This window comes from Alligator sinensis, unplaced genomic scaffold (genome assembly GCF_000455745.1).
Source record: "Alligator sinensis unplaced genomic scaffold, ASM45574v1 scaffold1086_1, whole genome shotgun sequence".
Classification (NCBI taxonomy): domain Eukaryota; kingdom Metazoa; phylum Chordata; order Crocodylia; family Alligatoridae; genus Alligator; species Alligator sinensis.
Genome location: NW_005842600.1, coordinates 842,377 through 860,930, shown reverse-complemented (window position 1 = coordinate 860,930; position 18,554 = coordinate 842,377). Strand labels below are relative to the sequence as shown.

The following is an 18,554-nucleotide window of genomic DNA, read 5'->3' as shown; positions in this document are numbered from 1 at the left end:
TGCCCAGCAGGAATGCTCCTTTGTGTTCCTTTGTCGTTACCTTTGTGCACCAGTGACTTTGACATCTCCACAGATACCATCCAGCAGGTGAACCCACGTGGGATGGAGAGCTGGCAGTTAGGCACTGCTATGATACAGGGAAGGCACTATGACACCTGGTGCCTCCAGCCTTGAGGGGCATGGTAGGGGTCGATGGGTTGTAGGTGTAGTGTGATATGTTCTGCTGCACCTTGGCTAGTGCAGCAGCTCCTAGGTGACCGTACTCACCAGCACACTTTAGAGCAGTCTTCATTGTACCCCCTTCATCTCCTGATGAGGGAAGAGGAAAGTGCCTTAGACTCACATTTTCCCCTATCTTTCCAGGTCCTACAGGGAGCACAGCTCAGACATCTGGCTCTGAGTCCTTCTTGTGTTCACTGTGGTGGCTTCAGACTTCCCCGGTGCTACTGAGCTTGTGTATTTCCTGTGGAGCAGTAGCCCTGCCCTGGGCCTGTTTGGACAAGTCACTTCCTTGCCTGGCTTTGCCCTTTGCCTTGCAGACCGAAGACTGTTTCCATGTCAGACAGTTTTCAGCTTCAGCACCTTGGAAAGTGGCTCTTTGGCGCTTGAGTAGATGAGGTAAGAGCCTCCGGTTGTGTTAAAAGCTTCCCAGTCTCTACAGCCAAAGGTTGGGAGATGGTGCACTGCCACAAAGCCTTCATATCCCTGCCACCTGCAGAACAGGGGATTGGAGTTAATACCCACTGCAGGGAGCTGCACTCCAAATGCACCCTCTCTCCCCACCCTTGCTCCTCATTTGCTTTCTTCTGCAGAAAGGCTATGGTTGAGGACCTGCACTAGACAAGGGTCTCTCAACGTGAGCATTTGGGGAACACCACCTATCAGAAACAGAGGCTGTATCCACTCCCATGATAAACACCTCATTGATGGGTTTTGTAGCTCTATACAAGGTGCAAATCTCCCCTGCCTTCTGCCTTTTATAGCTCTGCCACAGTAAGGACCAGAAGGCACAACTGACTGACCCTGTAGCATTAAACCTTTTATCTCTAGAAAGGCAGTTCAAAAATTGCCTGGCGATGACACTGCATTATTATCTAAAGGCTGTGGAGTTAGGCTCTGTGCAAGGAATTTGATGGTCTTAGTTCAGAGACGTCCCCACAGATGCTCATTGGGAGACATGGAAATGGGTCAGAGCTCAAACCTTCACCCTGGGCTCAGAATGCTGGGCCTTTGTGGAGATGCATATAAAAGTTTGTATTGCTCTTATCCAAGGGCAGGGCATCTCCCTTTGGCCTGCTGAATCCACCCATGCTCCTAGCCACACTGCACATGTCCCCTGGCTGTCAAGACTCTGACCTCTAGACACTGTAGGAGCTCCACATCCACTCTGAAAAGCTGGGGGTGGGGGGGCTCTCTGCTTGATCCCTCTGGTCAGCACTGAACTGAGGCCACATAGAGTGATTGAGGGGGCTTGCCTGCTTGCTTTCTTATGCACACATGCTCGCTCTCTCTCTCTCCTTTTCCTTGGTTTGGGTTTGTTCAATACAGCTAAAATGGCCAAGCTCAAAGTACATTGGAAAGCAGCTCCCATTTCCCAAGGACCCATCCAAGGGGAGGAGCTGCCAGCTGGTGGTGAGAGCAGAGGAAAGGGTAGAATAGCCTCCTCTCTAGGCTTCCTTGTTGCCCTTCCTCAGAGAGCAAGCCCCAAGAATGGATCTTGATGGGGCAGTGAAGGGATAACAACAGAAGTGATCAATCTCCCATCTCCCCACTTCAGCTGTCTCCATTCCTAGCTCTTCCTCTGTGCCCAGCCTACAGATAGCACATCTCGACCTGAATCATTACCTGTATATAATACTGTTGACTGAGAAGGTGAAACCATCAAACGAGTTTGCCACCACTAGAAAAGAATCTTCTCCCACTGAAAAAAACTCCCAGTCCAGAGCACTGTGGTGTAAAACAAGCACATACAGGGTCATTGAGAACAGCCTCCAAAAACATCTCCAGGCAGCGTCAGGGCACTAACCTGCCCCTGGCCCAAATAACTGTCTGCTAGCCATTCCCTCAGCCCTGTTCAGAGCTGGCAGCCCCAGTTTACCTTCTAGAAGATAGTCCTCTCCAAAAGAGAGACTACTGCCAGCACTGTCAGAGTCAGGAGGAAGGGTACAGTCTTAATGGGATGAAGTAGCCTTTTCCCCTTAGGAATAGTTCCTTCAGGCCAAGGTGTGGGCACATGGATGGGAGAGTTTCTTGCTCTGGTACCCACAATGCACCTGTTTCATGAATAACTGAAGGACTTCAGTTCCCTGAGTGGTTCATCCAGCCCTTTTTTCCACAAGCACTTCAGTTCCTGGCAAAACTGACCTCAGGTTACACCCAGCTGTGGCCATCCCTATGTGGATACAAGTTATATGTGCCAGTGTCAAGTCATCCCAGGTCAAGCCAAGACTAGCACACATCAAGTCTTGCAAGCATGTTGTCAAATGCAGGTCCTTACTACAGCTGTAGCGTGATGCTCAGCTCCACAAGCCACTGGCTCCAACCCATGCTGCACTCAGCAGTGTAACAAAGGGCATGAGCCACTGGCAGGCACTTGCTACTTACAGAGTGGCCACACTGAGTGGCGGCTTCTAGACCTACACACACAGAGGCAGAGAGCGGCTGTGAAGCATGGGTAAGCTTTCCGTTTTATGTGGGCTGCTGCTACATCCAAGCAGAGGTGAAGATGACTGGGCTGGGCCTTGCAGGGATCAGGGTGTAGCCCTTTCTTTGAGGTGACCTGTGAAAATCCAGCTTCTTAGGCCATGTCTACAGCAACTCCCTGCCAGACCCAACAAGTGCTGACCACTTGCTCCCTCTGAACACACAACCAACCTTAGCAATTCTGTGGAGATGACGGCTTGAGTGTGCAACCGAGATCTGCTCTCAGGCAAATGGCATGGATTCCCTCTATGTCTGCTACTCTACCTAACTCTGGGCTCAGGGGCATGCAGAACTGGCTTCTCAGCAGTGGTCTCCAGTTTGGCACAAAGCAGTGTGGACACCACCTGTTTCTGGTGACAATGTTTAGAAATCAGCTCAGCCAGCGTTCCTGCTTTGCAAACTCCCATGCAGCTTAGCAGCACGTGGAATGAGGGGCAGAGGAGATGCAGTCTGTATTGCCAGTTCCTGAGCAAGCCACTTACAGCCTAACTTCCAAAAGTGCTGAGCCACTGCATCTCCCGCTGACTTCTCGGGGTGGGACTCAATGAAGGGCAAGCAATTAGCCTTGGGGCCTTTGTTTTTCCCTGCCTATTGCATTGGGGTAATGTCACTCCCTGCCTTTGTCGAGTGGTTCAACCTCTGTACACAAGTGAAGCCCCCATGCATTAGCCTGACTCAAACTACCTATGCTGTCCATTGTAACCCTTCTAGGTGCACAAAATGGGCTAGTGCAGACATTTCTCTAGCATCTTCCTTGCATGTCTTGCTATAGGCTTCAGATAACACAAACTCACAGCGCTCTTCTCTGGGGTAGGGGCTGAGTCAGAGGGTGTTTACGCACAGGCTGAAATACAGCTGACCTCACTCGATGCCTTTGCAGGAAGGACACGGCACAGCAGTGTGTGGCTGTTGATGGCTCTCCAGGGACCGGTGGGATGGGAACACAAGTCATTAGCTCTATGCTAAAAGGCGCCTTGCCCTCTTAGCAGCTAAGGTCACTTTGGGCTTAAGAGAGGGCAGGAAAGGGACAGTTCATGCCAGGCTGCTGGACATAGCAAAACAGTCTGATTTTCCAGCAAAAGGAGCTCAGTGCAGAGACATCCCAGGGTGTGGGCGTCTCGTGGGCATTAGGCATAGCATAGTGTGCTCGCCACACAGGCGGGAGGGGCTGTTTTGGCTCAGTCTGTTGTTGAGACACTGCTGTGGATGCAGCTGCATGAGGGATGAGTCTTCCCACCTACCCCAGGCCCTGCCCAGGGATGGCTTGTCCTTACATCACTCATAGACCTTTTCTGTGTACCTACTGTACGCTCCCAGATGACCAGGCTCTGGAGAAGCTGAAAGCATCAGCAGCTGGGAACAGGCCTCCTTTCTGCTGTGAGGCAAACAGCGTCTGGCCATCAAGGCACTGCATTTTCCCAGGTCATGAAGTCTGGCTGTTTCTGTTCCAGGGATCTGCCCTATGTCCAATCTCCTGCCAGCAGCACGACCCAGGCCTGGCCCAACCCAGCAGGGACACGGGCAGTCCATCCAGGGCAGGGCAGGGCAGGGCAAATGGTGTCTTCTCTCCATCTCTGTATACATGGTATGTATCCCTTTGGGCATAGTGGGTCAAAACACAGAAACAGCCATGCTGGTTTATGCCCCCTCTGTTTTCCTCACACTGACTTTGCCTCGCGTTGTTGGCTCACTTGACTGGTGACATGGACTCAAAACCAGAGCTCTACAAGAGAGAGGGGGCCTGGCAGCTCCTCCTCTTACACCGTTTGCACCTCCTTACAGCAGGCATAAAGTGCAGCAAGTGCAAACTAACAGAGAACAGGAAAAACAGCACCCCCATGCATGGGGCTTTCTCCATCCTCTTTCTCCCAGGCCTGGCCTCCTGTGACATGCTGGATCTGACTGTAAACCCTCCTCTTGGCTGTTTGCACTGTTGCTACCTCTCTTCCTATGTTCCCAATAACTAAGTGTGACTTGGTCCCCCAGACATAGATGCATCATCCTGAACGGTATGATTTCTTACAACACAATGCTCTAGGCACTCTGAACAGGAGTGTGCCTAGACTCCTTGTTAACACCCACAGCACTTCCTCCTCCATTGCTTCAATGGAAATAAACCCTCATTTCCAAATCTAGGGCCTGCACTGCAGCTGGTATGAACAGGCGCCCACTACTGAAAGCAAAAGAACTGGGACAATTTATACCAGGGCAGGATCTGGTCCCTGTGGCTTATATACTGCATCTTGGAGTGGGATTCTATGGAGGGATTATCTGAATCCCTGTGGAGAATTCTCTGGCCTGTGCTATGCAGGGGGCCAAAATCATAAGAGTGGGAAAGCACTATGAATTTATGAGTCTGTGATCGCTGGGAAGGCCGACCCCTTGGGAACTGCCACAGCTGGAGAGAGAATTGGTACCTGTAAGTGAGAAGGTCCTGAAACTTGATGAACATCTGCGCTGTGATGTTCAGCTCATAGATGGAGGAATTGATGGCATACAAGTTGCTTGGCATGAGCGTTCCACTGTCATAACTGTGACTGTTAGCCACCACGAGGAAGACTCTGTCCCCAATGTGAAAGACTTCCCAATCGGCAGCACCAAAAGTCTAGCACAAAATTAAAAGAAATGATTGAATGCGGGTAATAATTTTCATAGATTTCATAGACACTAGGGCTGGAAGAGACCTCGGAAAGTCGAGTCCAGCCCCCTGCCCCAGGGACAGGAAGTCAGCTGGGGTCACAGGATCCCAGCAAGATGAACGCCCAATTGACTCCTAAAGGAGTCCAGAGCAGGTGCTTGCACCACCTCTGGTGGCAGTCTGTTCCAGGCCTTGGGGGTTCAGACTGTAAAGAAGTTCTTCCTTATGTTCAGCCTGAAACAGTCTTGGAGAAGTTTGTGACCATTTGACCTTGTCATCCCATGGGGCACTCTGGTGAACAGGTGTTCCCCCAGATCCTGATGTACATCCCTTATATACTTATAGGCAGCCACCAGGTCCCCTCTGAGCCTGTGCTTTTCCAGGCTGAAGAGTTCTGTAGCTCTCAGCCTCTCATCATAAGGCCTGTTTTCCTGCCCTCTGATCATGCTCGTGGCTCTCCCCTGGACTCTCTCAAGCTTCTCCACATGCTTTTTAAATTGTGAAGCTCAGAATTGGATATAGTACTCCAGCTGTGGCCTCACCAAGGCCAAGTACAGTGGGAGGATGACATCCTGGGATTTGCTAGAGAAGCATCTATGGATGCAAGCCAGAGTTTTGCTCGCTTTGCCAGCTGCAAAACTTGGAAAGGTTGCCTGGAACCTCAGCAGCCAATTTTTCAGCAAAGCAGTTAAGGCTACACTTTACCTATGAGAGTCAATGGGAGTTCAGGACATGCATAGTTTTAAGCACGCAGTAAGTACTTTGCTGAAGAGGGATGCTTCGCTGATGCAGGGCCTCAGAAAACTCAGTGGTGCTGCCGGAAAAGGACCAATGTAGTGTGCAGTACCTGCCTCAAGTCTCTGCCTTAAGGTTCAGGCAGGTGACATGGTAGCCAAGAAAAAGACAGAAGTGGCTAGTAGAGAAATACCTTTGACTGCCATTAGCCAGGGATGACAACCAGTTCAACAACTAGGAATTTTCCAGTAGCAAAGGTGAAATGACCAAGTAACCACCAACTACAGAAGGGATGGGCTGGCCACTCACACCTCAGGACTTCAGGGGAGATACGCAAGCCTGCCTGTTCAGAAAAGTTTCCACTGGAAAACAAGATCTGAATAAGGATTCAGACTATGAAACCAAGCTCTGCTGTGCCTTCTGCCTGAAGATCTCTATAGAAACCTTGCCTGGAGCATTCATCTCAAATCCTTGTCTGCACTGGCTTGTGGCTTCCACTGTGCTCCTCAAATCTACCATATTGCCCCCAAAGGAGCTCATTGATGGCAGGGAGTTCATGTCCTGGTATAAAGTGCCAGTGCTGCCAGTGCCCAGAAGGGGCAGGCTGGCAGGTACTTGGCACCTCCAGCTGTAAGCAACAAGACAGGGAGATGCTAAATGCTCATGCTCTGCACCAGTGGCTGAATGCAGGCAGTGACCGAGGTATTGCCAGCCATGCAGAATCACATGCATCATTCAATATGATGTCATCATGTGAAATCATCATTATGTTGTTACAAGATAAAGATGTTTCAGCCTGCAGCAAGAGACCTGTGGCTGTCCCATAGGGAGGAAGTGCTTTTGGGATAAACATGCTCCTCTGTAAACCAGCCTGGTCTCTAGGCAGCAATCATTGGTTAGCATGAAATGTGAAAGGGTAAAAAAATCTGCTGGAATAACACTCTTAAAAAGGTGGATTTTCCAGGCAATGTGGTGTTAAGGCCATAGCAAGCTTAGTGCTAATTCTGCACTTTCTGTGCCTTTAATTTACTGCTCTTGCTTGAGGCATGGTAGGGATTTTCATCAGTCCAAAGTATAAAAGTTGAGAGAACCAGGATCTGGTGATCTCCTATTAAAAGGAGATCAAGCTGTCCAGGAACATACCAGCATCTGAAAAATGAGGCTGAAGTGCACCTTCTCCTTATGAGATTGTATGTTTCCCATGCATCAAGTTGGAGGCTGTTAAGTACTGATCTGCCAAGGGCTAGAAAAATCCAAACAAGCCATGCCATCCATGCCCAAAACAACTTCCACACAAGAACTGGGTGTTACTAGCTGAAACAAGCCCTCCCACCGATAGCCAGCTCAGAGCAGCCCACGCCAGGCTGAGGTGCTCTATTCAAGCTGGAACCACCCCCCAGGACCTTCCCCTTCTCCTGGCCTCTGGGAACCAAAATCTCAGGGTGGCAATTATTGACTTAAAAGCCACACAAAAGTAACCGACAAAGAGAATGTATCAACAACGAGACTTCCGAGCAGCTTTGTGCAGTTTGGGCTAATGTCCAGGCCAGGCGGTTCCCGTCAGCCAGCTGTGTTCTCAGAGGGCTGTAGCAGGTGGCACCTGTGATTCCCTTTCTTTTAAGAGTGCTGAGGCCAAGACTGTTCTTCACCCACCAGATGTCTAACACATAGCTGCCAGCCACGTCCTGGATCAGGGAGGCAACCCACTGCACCTGTGTAGACGTGTGCTTCTCCATCCTTCCAATGGGGAATGTTTAGCTCTGCTAATATAAGTCTGGTCAGAAGTCCTCTTTTCCCTGACTGCCTAAGGGATGAGCATCTTAACATGGCTTCTGACTGGAGCAGACAGATGTCTATGGAGACAACTGCCTCTCCCAGACAAGCAGCATACAGGTGATGACAAACCATCTGCCCAAACAGCCTACTGGTTGGACTACTTGCCCAAGGCATGGGAAAGCTGGGTTCTAGGGCTCCTTCAGCTCCAGGGAGTTTGAATGCCCATCTCCTAGGATGCAGCAGAGTGCCTGATCCACAAACTGTGGGCCAGATATAGGAAAGTAGGGCTGGAAGGGATGTCACAAGGTCATCTAGTCCAGTACCCTGCTCAAGGCAGGATCATCATGGTTGATGTCACGGTGAGAATCAGCAGTGGCAGGATACTGACAGTGCCCTCATCCATCTGCTTTACGTTTTCCAAGTTGCGGGGCTCTTAGTGTTTCAGGGTATTGTGCCTGGCAGCTGTGTGAGAGGGCCGGTTTAAAAAATAGGTTAGACAAACACTTGTCTGGGATGGTTTAGGTAGGAATAGACCTGGCTTAAGCAGGGGATTGGATGAGAAAAATAAAAAATTGTTCAAGGGACCCTTGGCTTGTATGTTTGCTCCACGTGGTTTCAACAATGCTTTGAGTCAGTGTATGGCATGGTGTCTCAGGAGCAGCCCTTCTCTTCTGCCTGTATGTTTCTTTTGTGGACTATTGAACTTGGGGCATAGGCATTCCCTTTGGGACAAACACACTGTTGGAGCTATGAGATAAGATGCACTGACCAGCCCAGTGCAGAGCATAAATGTGTAGCGGTGGAAGAAAAGGTAGACATAGAAAGGTAGAAGGAGTGTTAGAAGATTGTAGCAACTTTACTAAGGGGCCAGAAAACACTTATCTCCATATTTATTAGCCAGCACTGTCTCAAATCCCTTCAAGGATAGATACAGGCATTGGGCCATTGCATTAGAGAAGCCAAAGGAAATGAAACAAAAACTCCTTACCAGAATTGACTGAAAGAGCTGAAAAGAGCCACTGAGCCAGACATAAATGTGGGAGTAGATCCTCGTGGATGTGCCATTGAATGTATTGGCTACAGCCAGGAAAGAATAAGGTCCGATGGTGAAAAACTCCCAGTCATAGGCTCCAGAGGTAGAAATGGTCTGGTTGGTCTCAAAAAGTCCAGTCCTGGGATTCCACCTGTATATGACGCTGTTGATGTTGTGATTATCTCCTGGGAAGCAGCAGAAAAAGGAGAGTGCATTAGCAATGAGAATGCTATCAGGGGAAATTAAATGTAAGAAATCAGACACCAGCCAGGAGTGAGCTGAAACAGAAATGGCTGACAGGGAGCAATCAATCTGTCCCCTTTTTTTCACAGACAATAAACAAGGAGATGCTACATGCTCTGTTCCGACCAACACCAACAGCAACTTTCACCCCACAAGGACAGCATGAAGGCTCCATGGAAGCCCTTCCTGAGATGCGAAAGACAGATTCATGCAGCCCCTCCCTCTCCTAGGCACCTGAGTATATGTGCTGCGACAGAGTTTGGGACTTAGTTCAGCTGCAGTGTACCTGGCTACACACAGGCAGCTGGAGATGAGCAATCTGGTACATGTACTGAGGGAGTCTCACTGCCTTACAGAAACCTGATTTATCCTTTGTAACAAGACAGGCAATCCATGACTTCCCCGTAGGTATCCGTGTTCAGTGCTGTCCATTTCTGTGCCCGCTGCCTTGGTTCTAAGAGCTCATCCATCTCTTGTGAAGTCCACAGGTGGAATAACTTTATGGCTAAGACTTCATACCCTTCCAGTTGAAGCCCCTGGGATGCATCTCTTGTTAGTCAGTTGGAAATTTTCCAATGAACATTCCAGTTGTATTGCACTTGTTCCCAAGCTGTGCTGAGCAGCCCAAGCCAGGCTGCCTGCTCCCCCACTAAAAGAACCCTTTAACCTAGTCAAGACCTTTCCAGAGGGGACAACCAGCAGAAAGCCAGCTTACTCCATCCCCTGAGGACTTCCCTTGTGGGGGAAGCCCCCTGGGTGCAGTAGAGCTATCAGAATTGTGGGCAGAGCTACCCCACACCTCTCATGCATGCGATTTTAATCCTGCTATTTCTAAAGAGAGTGGCAATTTCTCTCTCTCTCTCTCTCCCTCTCTCTACAGCTCAGCATAATTTATGGGCCAGATCAGGAATTTGCAGATGGAAACCGCTGTGTGATACAGGATGCCAGAAGCGAGGATCAGGACCATCCCTTCCAGCCTGAACGTTTCCAGATTTATGAGCCAATTCCTGACCTGCCACTAATCCTTGCTGTAACAAGCCTTGCTCTGTTCTTCCTGCTTGTGTTGCCAGACTTAGGGTAACGTGCTTTTTGGGCTGGCTCAGCCATTTCCATAAAACCCAGTAGAACCACGGCTATCTGCTAGCATTACTTCAAAGCTCAGAGTCTTGCTCACAGAAGAGAACTTGGAAGCTGGGTGTTTTTCTGCTAATACTCCCCGCTAGGTGGTGCTACTCCAGAGGATGTCATATGGGTCCTGTCTTCTGCATCCCATGATTTGTATACCTGCTCTGGAAAGCTTTTGAGCTCCTTCAGCTGAAGACCATAAGAGCTCAAGCCTACAGTGTGGTGGGCAGATGGGACTCAGAATCATAGAGGAGTGGAGTTGGAAAGGACCTCCAGAGGAACCCCCTGCCTGAGGCAGGATCAGCCCTATCCAAGTCATCCCAGAAAAATCCATCATCTAAACTCTTAGTGAAACTACAGACAAGCCTGACAAGACAAAACACCCAACCCTGCCACAGGAAAAGCAGGGGGACCACAGCAGCCAGTGTCCTGCTTCTATAAAAGGTTGCTAATATATGCTCAAGAGATCCCAGATAGAGGCCATGTCCCCTGCTACAGAGGAAGACAACCTCCTCCCTCCCCCCTGTACCAATCTGACCATGGGGTAAATTCCTTCTTGACCCCAAACATGGCATTAGTCTGACCCTGAGCAAGACCCTCTAGCCAGGAACCTCCATGTTTAAGTCCCAGCAGAAGCACTGGCACAGTTCCCAGCCTTGGCTGTAGCCAACACCCAGTGCCTCTGAGGAAAGCTTAAAAAAAACCCCAAACCCCTGATGCATGAAGCAGAAAAGTGGGGCGGGGGCCTTAAAACACAGCCCACTCTTGATTTGCAGCATATGAGGAGAACTGCTGATGTCACGTCCCAGGTGAGGCCTCACTGAGCATGTACAAAGCTAAGTGCTTGGCTGGACCACGGCTGGAGAGCTCAGCCATGGGCAGGAGCCCTCAGCTCCTTCCAGGGACTGTGCCTTCTGCCTGGGGCACTCCAAGCTGGCTGAGGGGACAACACGTGGGCTCCATGGCCAGGCCACCAAAGTGTGACCCTTCCCTGCACCCTGTGCTCCCCGTGTGACCCTGACAGCCAGATCCACAAAGGCACTGCTCATCTGAACTGCCAGCCTTTAGCTAACAGCTTGGTGGCTGGCCTGCAACGGGGGCCTGCCCTATGGCTCTCAGGCCTGAGGAAGAGGAGGCGATGTGGGACAGTGACACTAAAACGCAGTAAGCCAAACCCTAATGCACTTCTCAGAGGCACAGATGCGGTATGAAGACATCTAATGCATAAAGTGCAACCTCAGTTCACCCTGTGCAACTGTCAGCAAACCACTAGGATGCCCAGGTTCCTTATGAATCTTTTAGCCTTTGCAGCACGGCCAGAACTGTTCCACCGAGGTGTCTGTCCCAGTCCTCCCATCAGAAAATCAACCATGACAAGAGACTGCCTGCAGCAGGGAACAGAATGTGCCCAGCAGCCTAGTGGTTAGAGCACTTTCCCAGGGAGTGGGAGAGCTGGGCCCTAGAGGCCGTTATGTGGGGCCATGGAAAGAGACAGTGCCTGGAGCCTACGCAGACTCAGGAGGTTATGTATTGAGTGCTGGGATCCAAACACTGCAACCTGAGGATGGCCCAGCAAGGTGGGGCCTGGATGGGGCAGAGACAGGATCCTGGAGCACTGTTCATCCCAGTAGAAATTGCAGCCTGTGGGATTTAACCCCAAGCATCTTTCTTCCCATTTGTGATATCTGGCTTGCCCACAGAAAGTCTCGCCACCTTTGTGGTTAGCAACGCAGCACCACAACCAGGAAATATGGACGCGTTCCTAACTAGGCAACTAATTTATTGAGGGAAAGCCACTCAATGATTTGCCTCCTCTTTGTAAAATGGAGATGATAATTAACACTTCACTGTCTCACAGCAGCATCCTGGGTGAACAACTCTATCACACCTCTACAACTCACACTGTCTTTGCACTCTGCTGCAAGTGACACGGGGATCTGGAGCAGACAGAGGTGCTGTCCTGGGGTAAGGCACAATGTAGGCTGCCAGTACTATACTTCACTGCTAGGTGGCAAGTGAAGCAGATAACAGCCTGCTTGTCCAGAACAAATGACTACCTATGAGTAAACTGCAAACAGACAATGACCCTAATCCAAAAAATCATGGGCTGGCTGGATGCTGAGAGCCAAGGACTGGACATGGATATTGACTTTGTGGCTCACTATAAGCTACCTGATTCCTGCTAATGTTTCTTCACACCATGGGAGATAATGACCCTCTTCCTTTTTCAAAAGGGCTTGATTTTCCACTAGTCAGACTATCTGACACTAGTCAGATGCTAGCAACCTCTGAGAATCTCTCTCCTCTCAAATTTAACAGACCTGAAAAGGTGGTGCTGCATTCGAAGGCTTGTCTAAGTCTATCCCAACCATGCAGTTGGCCCAATAAAAAGTATCACCCACAAGGATCCTTACTTTGCACCTAAATCAGTGTTACCTACACCAGACTGATTTTGCCCCTGATTTTTTAGAGGTAGTTTTGCATCTTATTGAGCAAATGACTGTGTTGTAAATGCCTATTACATTACTATAGGTACATTGTCTAACCAGGACCTTAATTATGTTGACAAAGTATTTTGCTTGCCTGAAGTGGAAGGTGGAAGAAAGCCTCACATGGAAGAATGAAAGGAAGAAAAAAGCTGCTTTCTTGGCTTCCATTACATGACCTTGATCCAACTAATACATGGCAATACTCATGTAACATGTCAGCTCCTGTTACAACTCCTCTCCCTTCCCTGTCTTGATAATCAAATGAAAATAAATCATAGCATCCAGCAAGAAAAAAGAACCCCAAGTTACTGCTGACTTCTTGCTCTAGCCCCCAGTGGCTTCTGCTGAAGACAGCAATCCGGAAACCCAAAGGTTTACTGTATAAAATACACAACTGCGTATTTTAGGGATAATCCCAGGTCTGTGAAAACCACTGGCAGAACTCCCACTGAATCAATGGGGACCACCCTTCCACCCCTGCATTGAATTGCACCCACAATATAGCCATTAAAACACAAAGCTGCTTTGGACAGTGAAACATGGTGTCACAGCCTCAGCCCAAAAGACTCGTAGCCTCCCAGTGTCTTTCTCCCATTAGTTCATCTGCCTTGAACATGTACAGACTGAGCTGTGCCAGTAAGAATAAGGTCTGGGTACCTTCTCTGTGGTTGGCAACTGCGAGGAAGGCCTCTCCCTCAATGACAAAGGCCTCCCAGTCCCTAGCGTTGTGCGTGGAGATCCTCTGGTACGAGATGAATTTCTCTGTTCTGTAGCTCCACTTGTATATTACAGAGAACTCCTGACCCCTTTCATTCTGCTCAAAATTAGCCACTGCTAGGAAGATCTGAAAAATAACAAGCCAGGACATCCTCAGTTTCTCTTCTTATAGGGAATTCTTAAGCACAGATGCTGTGGTATAGCCCATGGTTTTGGGGCAAACTCAACTGATGGACACTTCCACCAGGGCACAGTGGGGGCAGTTACCTGGTCTACTCATGGCTGAGTGAAGGACAGAGTGACTTTAAATTGCAGTCCCTCCTGGCAGGCACCACCCAGAGCATACAGTGCTACTCAGTGAAGGATGCCCCACCAGAGTCAGTCTCCTCTTCCCTTTCTTGCTTCAGAGTTTTGGGGAGAAGGAAAGGGGTGGAACGGAGAGAGTGGGGAGACAGAGACAGACTCTGGGAGGGGGAAGAGCTGCTCCAGGGGTGGAAGACAATGGACAGAGAGAGCTAGGGAGGCTGAGTGGAGAGGGAAAGCAATCAAGCCGCTGAGAAAATCTAGCACTGGCTGCTTTGTGCTGTCAAGTGCTGTGAGTCCACCTGGCTGTGGGCACACCCTTGTCTTTCTTTCCCAGGTCCGCTTGGGAGTTCAGCTTGCCATGCCAGTTCACACCCAGAACTGAGCTACTGAATGCAGCAAGGGGAATCATTCCCATTGAGCCCCCTAATGCAGCAGGCATTTGGGGGCATTATATTTACCATGTACAGATAGCATGTTTCATCTACTATACCTCTGCACAGTGCCTAGCACAATAGGCCATGATCTGGTTAATGTCTATGTGCTACTACAATAGACATGTTGCAAGGTAATTAATAATGTTGATTAGCTGGAGAATAATCGCTGTGGTTTGGTAGCAAATATTCTAAATTCAAGTTACCTGACTTAGTGGTGATTGCTCAGATATCTTGCATGGTGTTACCAAACTGGATGGGCCCAAACGCTCACACAAATTTGAACCATCCATCCTGTGAATACTCAGGTAGGTGACTTTGCCAGTCAGTTTCTGCAGACATTTTGCCAGTCAAAGTTGATGATTTTAATTTGTGGGACAAACCAAGGGTCACAAAGGCAGTGGCAGAGAATGCATTTGGAAATGCAAACCTAATTACTTGCCTGGCTGGACCTGGACCTGACTTTAACACCAAAATGACACCCCTAGAAGCTTCTCTGGTACTAGACAAGCCCTGGCTGCCCTCATACAGGTCTGGCATACTTATATTTGAAAACAGTGACAGACAGGAACTTTTCTGTGGATACAACGGCTTATACCTGCTCCTTTATACTTCTCTTTCTCTGCTTTCTGAACATATGCAGTCCTGATTAGAAATCCATGGTCTGTATCATACAAGCATGAATTAACTGACCTAAACTCATCCCTCTTTGGCCAACTAACATATTAATGTACTGCATGTGCTGTACACCTTATTTCCAGAGTTATTAGAGATAGGCCCATACACCGAGGTACCGAAAATGTAGTACCAACTAACATTTATGTGTAGGCATGTGCACAAAATATGTGCATTTGTGTATCTGTCTGTCTCCAGCAGCACTGTGCATCACCACCAGTAAGAAGACCGAAGCGTGCGTTGTAAGTGATTTTGAAAAGGTATTTCCATATCTGTGCACTTCAAGTACCCTTGCGAATATATCCTCCCAGTTTCCTGCCAAAGGGAAGTAAGAGCACTTGATAGATTCATTCTGGAGATATTACAGACAGAAGAGATTATCCCCAAGCATAAAACCAGGAATAATGCTAGAATGGTTGATGTTTCCAAGACCAGAATGAGCTCACAACCAAAAAGGGAAGCAAAGCAAAAAGGAGCGTGAGACAGGGAGTCCCTGGCAGAGTTGGGAACAAAAGTTCTTCTCAGTCTTGTGTTTGAATCAGAGACCACTCTTGTAGCCACTGCCTCATCCACAGCAAAGAGGGTTAACAAGCCAACAAAGGGAGTGCAGAAAATTGGCTCACCATCTTCTGATTGCCATCTGTTAGGAAATACCCCGCCATGCTAATTGTCAACTTTGTATCATTCCCTAGGATGACTTCAAGCCAACTTTTTTAGCAAGGCTCGTAAAAAAAGTTCCAGTGAAACTTTTTTCCCCGACAGGAAATTAGATTTTTGTTTAAACAACATTTTTCACAGAAAATGTCTATTTTTCTAAAATAGATCAAATCCTTTGACAGAAAACTGGATAAAACACTTGAGCCAAAAAAAAAAAATGAAGAAACAAATTAGCCAAATCTCTTGATTTCATGCTTTTCAATTTTCAACAGTATTTGGCCAAAATTATTGTTTTTCAATGAAAAAAATTCAAAATTTCCCACTGAAAAATGTGGACAAAAAATTAAATATTCTATTTTCCTTAAAATTTTCCCTGGAAAGTAAAAGAAATTCTGCCTGACTGCCGTATGGCACTTCTTTCACAAGAAGAGCCCTGATGCAATATTCTTTCTGAGGTCTCCATGATATAGCATACTGTAAAACTGACTCAGGTGTGGTCTGGAGTAAAGCAATACCGATAATGTCAGGCTCCCTCAGTTTGGATGGTCTGTGTAGGTGCTGTCAAGGATACCTCTGGTGTATAATATTATTACTACTAATAACTTTGTTAGTTGTAATAGAGACCACAGGCTCTTGTTCTTAGTAACAACAAGGACTCTTTAGGGTTTATTGTTCAAAAACAACACTGGACACTAATGTCATATCCCATTCCAACGTGTAAAATATGGCACCAGCATAAAACCCAGCCCCTGGCTCAGTGCAAAGCATTCAGGTTTCCTAAGCCCCTTTCACACATTGATCAAAACGACTTTGTGTTTACAGCACATACATCCTAGTTCTTGCCAGGTACCTAAACATCTTTAGGTGTCATCATTCACATTCAGTCTCCCCAGACATTGTAACCTTCTGCCCCGAGATGGGGATTTGTTTACCCTAAGCTCTTTTTTGGGGTCTTGTACCCATCTTATCTATTGTTTTCCATCCACTGGCTTTCTTACCTGCCTAGCAGCTAATACTCCTAACTTGCTCAGCTCTTCAACATAGGCCATATATGTTCTACTTTCTGGCCACCACAGTGTATGGCTCAAGCTGTTACTGAGGCCTCCTTTGGTTCATGCTGCTAACAGGCCTCTGTATGGTTTCTATATGCACTGGTCAGTGGCTGCACCAATCCATGTTCCAGCAAAACCTACACGTACAATACAAGCCCCAGTTGCTCAGGCACTAACCCTCAAGCTCTGGGTCTATGGTGTCTTCGGGGCTTCCAGTCTTACTTCTCAAAGCAGAGGCAGGTATTTCTACAGATATATACAGCTGGCTGTGTGAAGGTAGGCCTGGACAGCCTCCCCTCCCCACACTACCAGGAAAACAGAACCTGTGTACAGCCCCCTGCAGAGACACAAGACATGGCTGCTCTAACACAGAGAAGAGTATGAACGCTGGGGAACCTATAATTGCTAACATGGCACTTATGGATACATCTTAGCATTGTAGTGGGGCGGTGCTGTGCTGTCAGCATGACCCTAGGGCAATAGAAGATACACAGATAAACAAACCTGTGAGCCCAGTGTGAAGCAATGCATTGTGGGATAGCTGCAGGACGTCTGACTAAGAGGTGGCATTGAACCAACATACAGATGTGCCCAAACACACTTTTTTCCATGCTAACTTTGCCCAAAATGAACTGAATCAAACTTCAAAGTGATTTACCCAATGTGCAGGGAGTGGCTGATAAATTCAGAAGAACCAAGTCCGTGGACACAGGGAACTTCAATTTGAAAAACTGAACAGCAGCACATATGAAAAAGCCCTAAGAAGCACTGACGTGTGGACAAGCAATCAGACTCATTCTCTTGTGAGTCCCCCCTGCCCCTGGCTTTGTCTTTGTGACTCGCTTTAAAGATTTGCAACAAGACTCCACTGAGGTTTTTCTATGAAGGCCTCTAATGACTCTCAGATGGCTAAACATGTGCAAGAAAAATTGAGGCCGCAAACCAGAGAGTGGCTCTCTTTACAAGGACTGTGAACTAGCCTCCCTGTCACCATCAAGGCACTCAGAATAGTTAGAGCAGCACTTGCTGATCCTGGCATTACACACACGGCATGTCTCTCACGTTGTCAGGGAGGGAACAGAATGTATGCAATTTGGTTTCTGTGGCCAGAACAGTGGGTCATTTCAGTCCTTCCCCCAAGGCTTGAATAACTGAATTCTTACTACAAAACAGAACAGATTTGTACTGGGTTTTTTTAGACTGGAGGACGGTGGTATTCCAACATGTGGAAGTGCCCATCATACAATCTTTGAGTGATCTACATTAATTTAAAACATGAGCACATTTGTTGAAGAATATCAGGCTTGGAAGATTCTCATGCACCATCTCAAATTGTTGTCCTCTCTCTCACAGATGTACTCTGACATGGAGAAAGGCCAAAAGATATTGGGTACAATATTTAAAAGTACCTTAGTGGCTTAGGAACCTTCATTCCATTGACGTCTAATAAGACTAGGGTCTGAGGCTATATATCTATTTGGAGCAATTCTAAGAGTAGACATAAACTATCCTGAGCTATACAAGCCAACCCCTCCCCATCTCCCATGCCCTGCTGCTCTGCACACATGAAACATGGGAGTGGAGATGAGTAGCTGGCAAACTGATTCCTATAAGAGTTCTACTGGACCAGCCTCATCAACCTCACACAAGAAGCAATCAAGGATCCCAAAACACCTCATAGCTTGCAAACCCCTTGGACAAAGGGAGGTGAACCTTCATCCAGTCGCCAAAGCCAGATGCTATTCCCAGCTAAACAGCAGCAACTTCACCTTGTCTAAAGTGACCTCCAATCCTGGACTTCAGCCAGGCCCTGTGAAAGCAAAACCTCAGGCTAACTAAAGAAGAGATGCATAGGAGGGTGTCAGGTGCATAATGATGAATATGGTACCTTGCAGTACATATCAGCTTACCATACAGCATGATGCCTCCCCCAGTGGTGTCCTAGACACAGCCAACCTACTAGATCCATACACA

General features: G+C 48.1%; 1 protein-coding gene across 1 annotated transcript in view; it reads right to left on the bottom strand.

The window, feature by feature from the left end:
* Positions 1-20: 20 nt before the first annotated feature.
* Positions 21-18,554, bottom strand: part of TSPEAR (thrombospondin type laminin G domain and EAR repeats) — a 49,072-nt gene continuing 30,538 nt past the window's right edge. The window contains exons 7-11 of the mRNA XM_025214734.1: positions 13,400-13,586; positions 8,841-9,070; positions 5,121-5,308; positions 1,846-1,947; positions 21-712 (exon numbers count right to left, since the gene is read on the bottom strand). Coding sequence (XP_025070519.1) covers positions 559-712; positions 1,846-1,947; positions 5,121-5,308; positions 8,841-9,070; positions 13,400-13,586 — 861 coding nt within the window. The 3' untranslated portion in view covers positions 21-558. The remainder of the gene's footprint in view (positions 713-1,845; positions 1,948-5,120; positions 5,309-8,840; positions 9,071-13,399; positions 13,587-18,554) is intronic.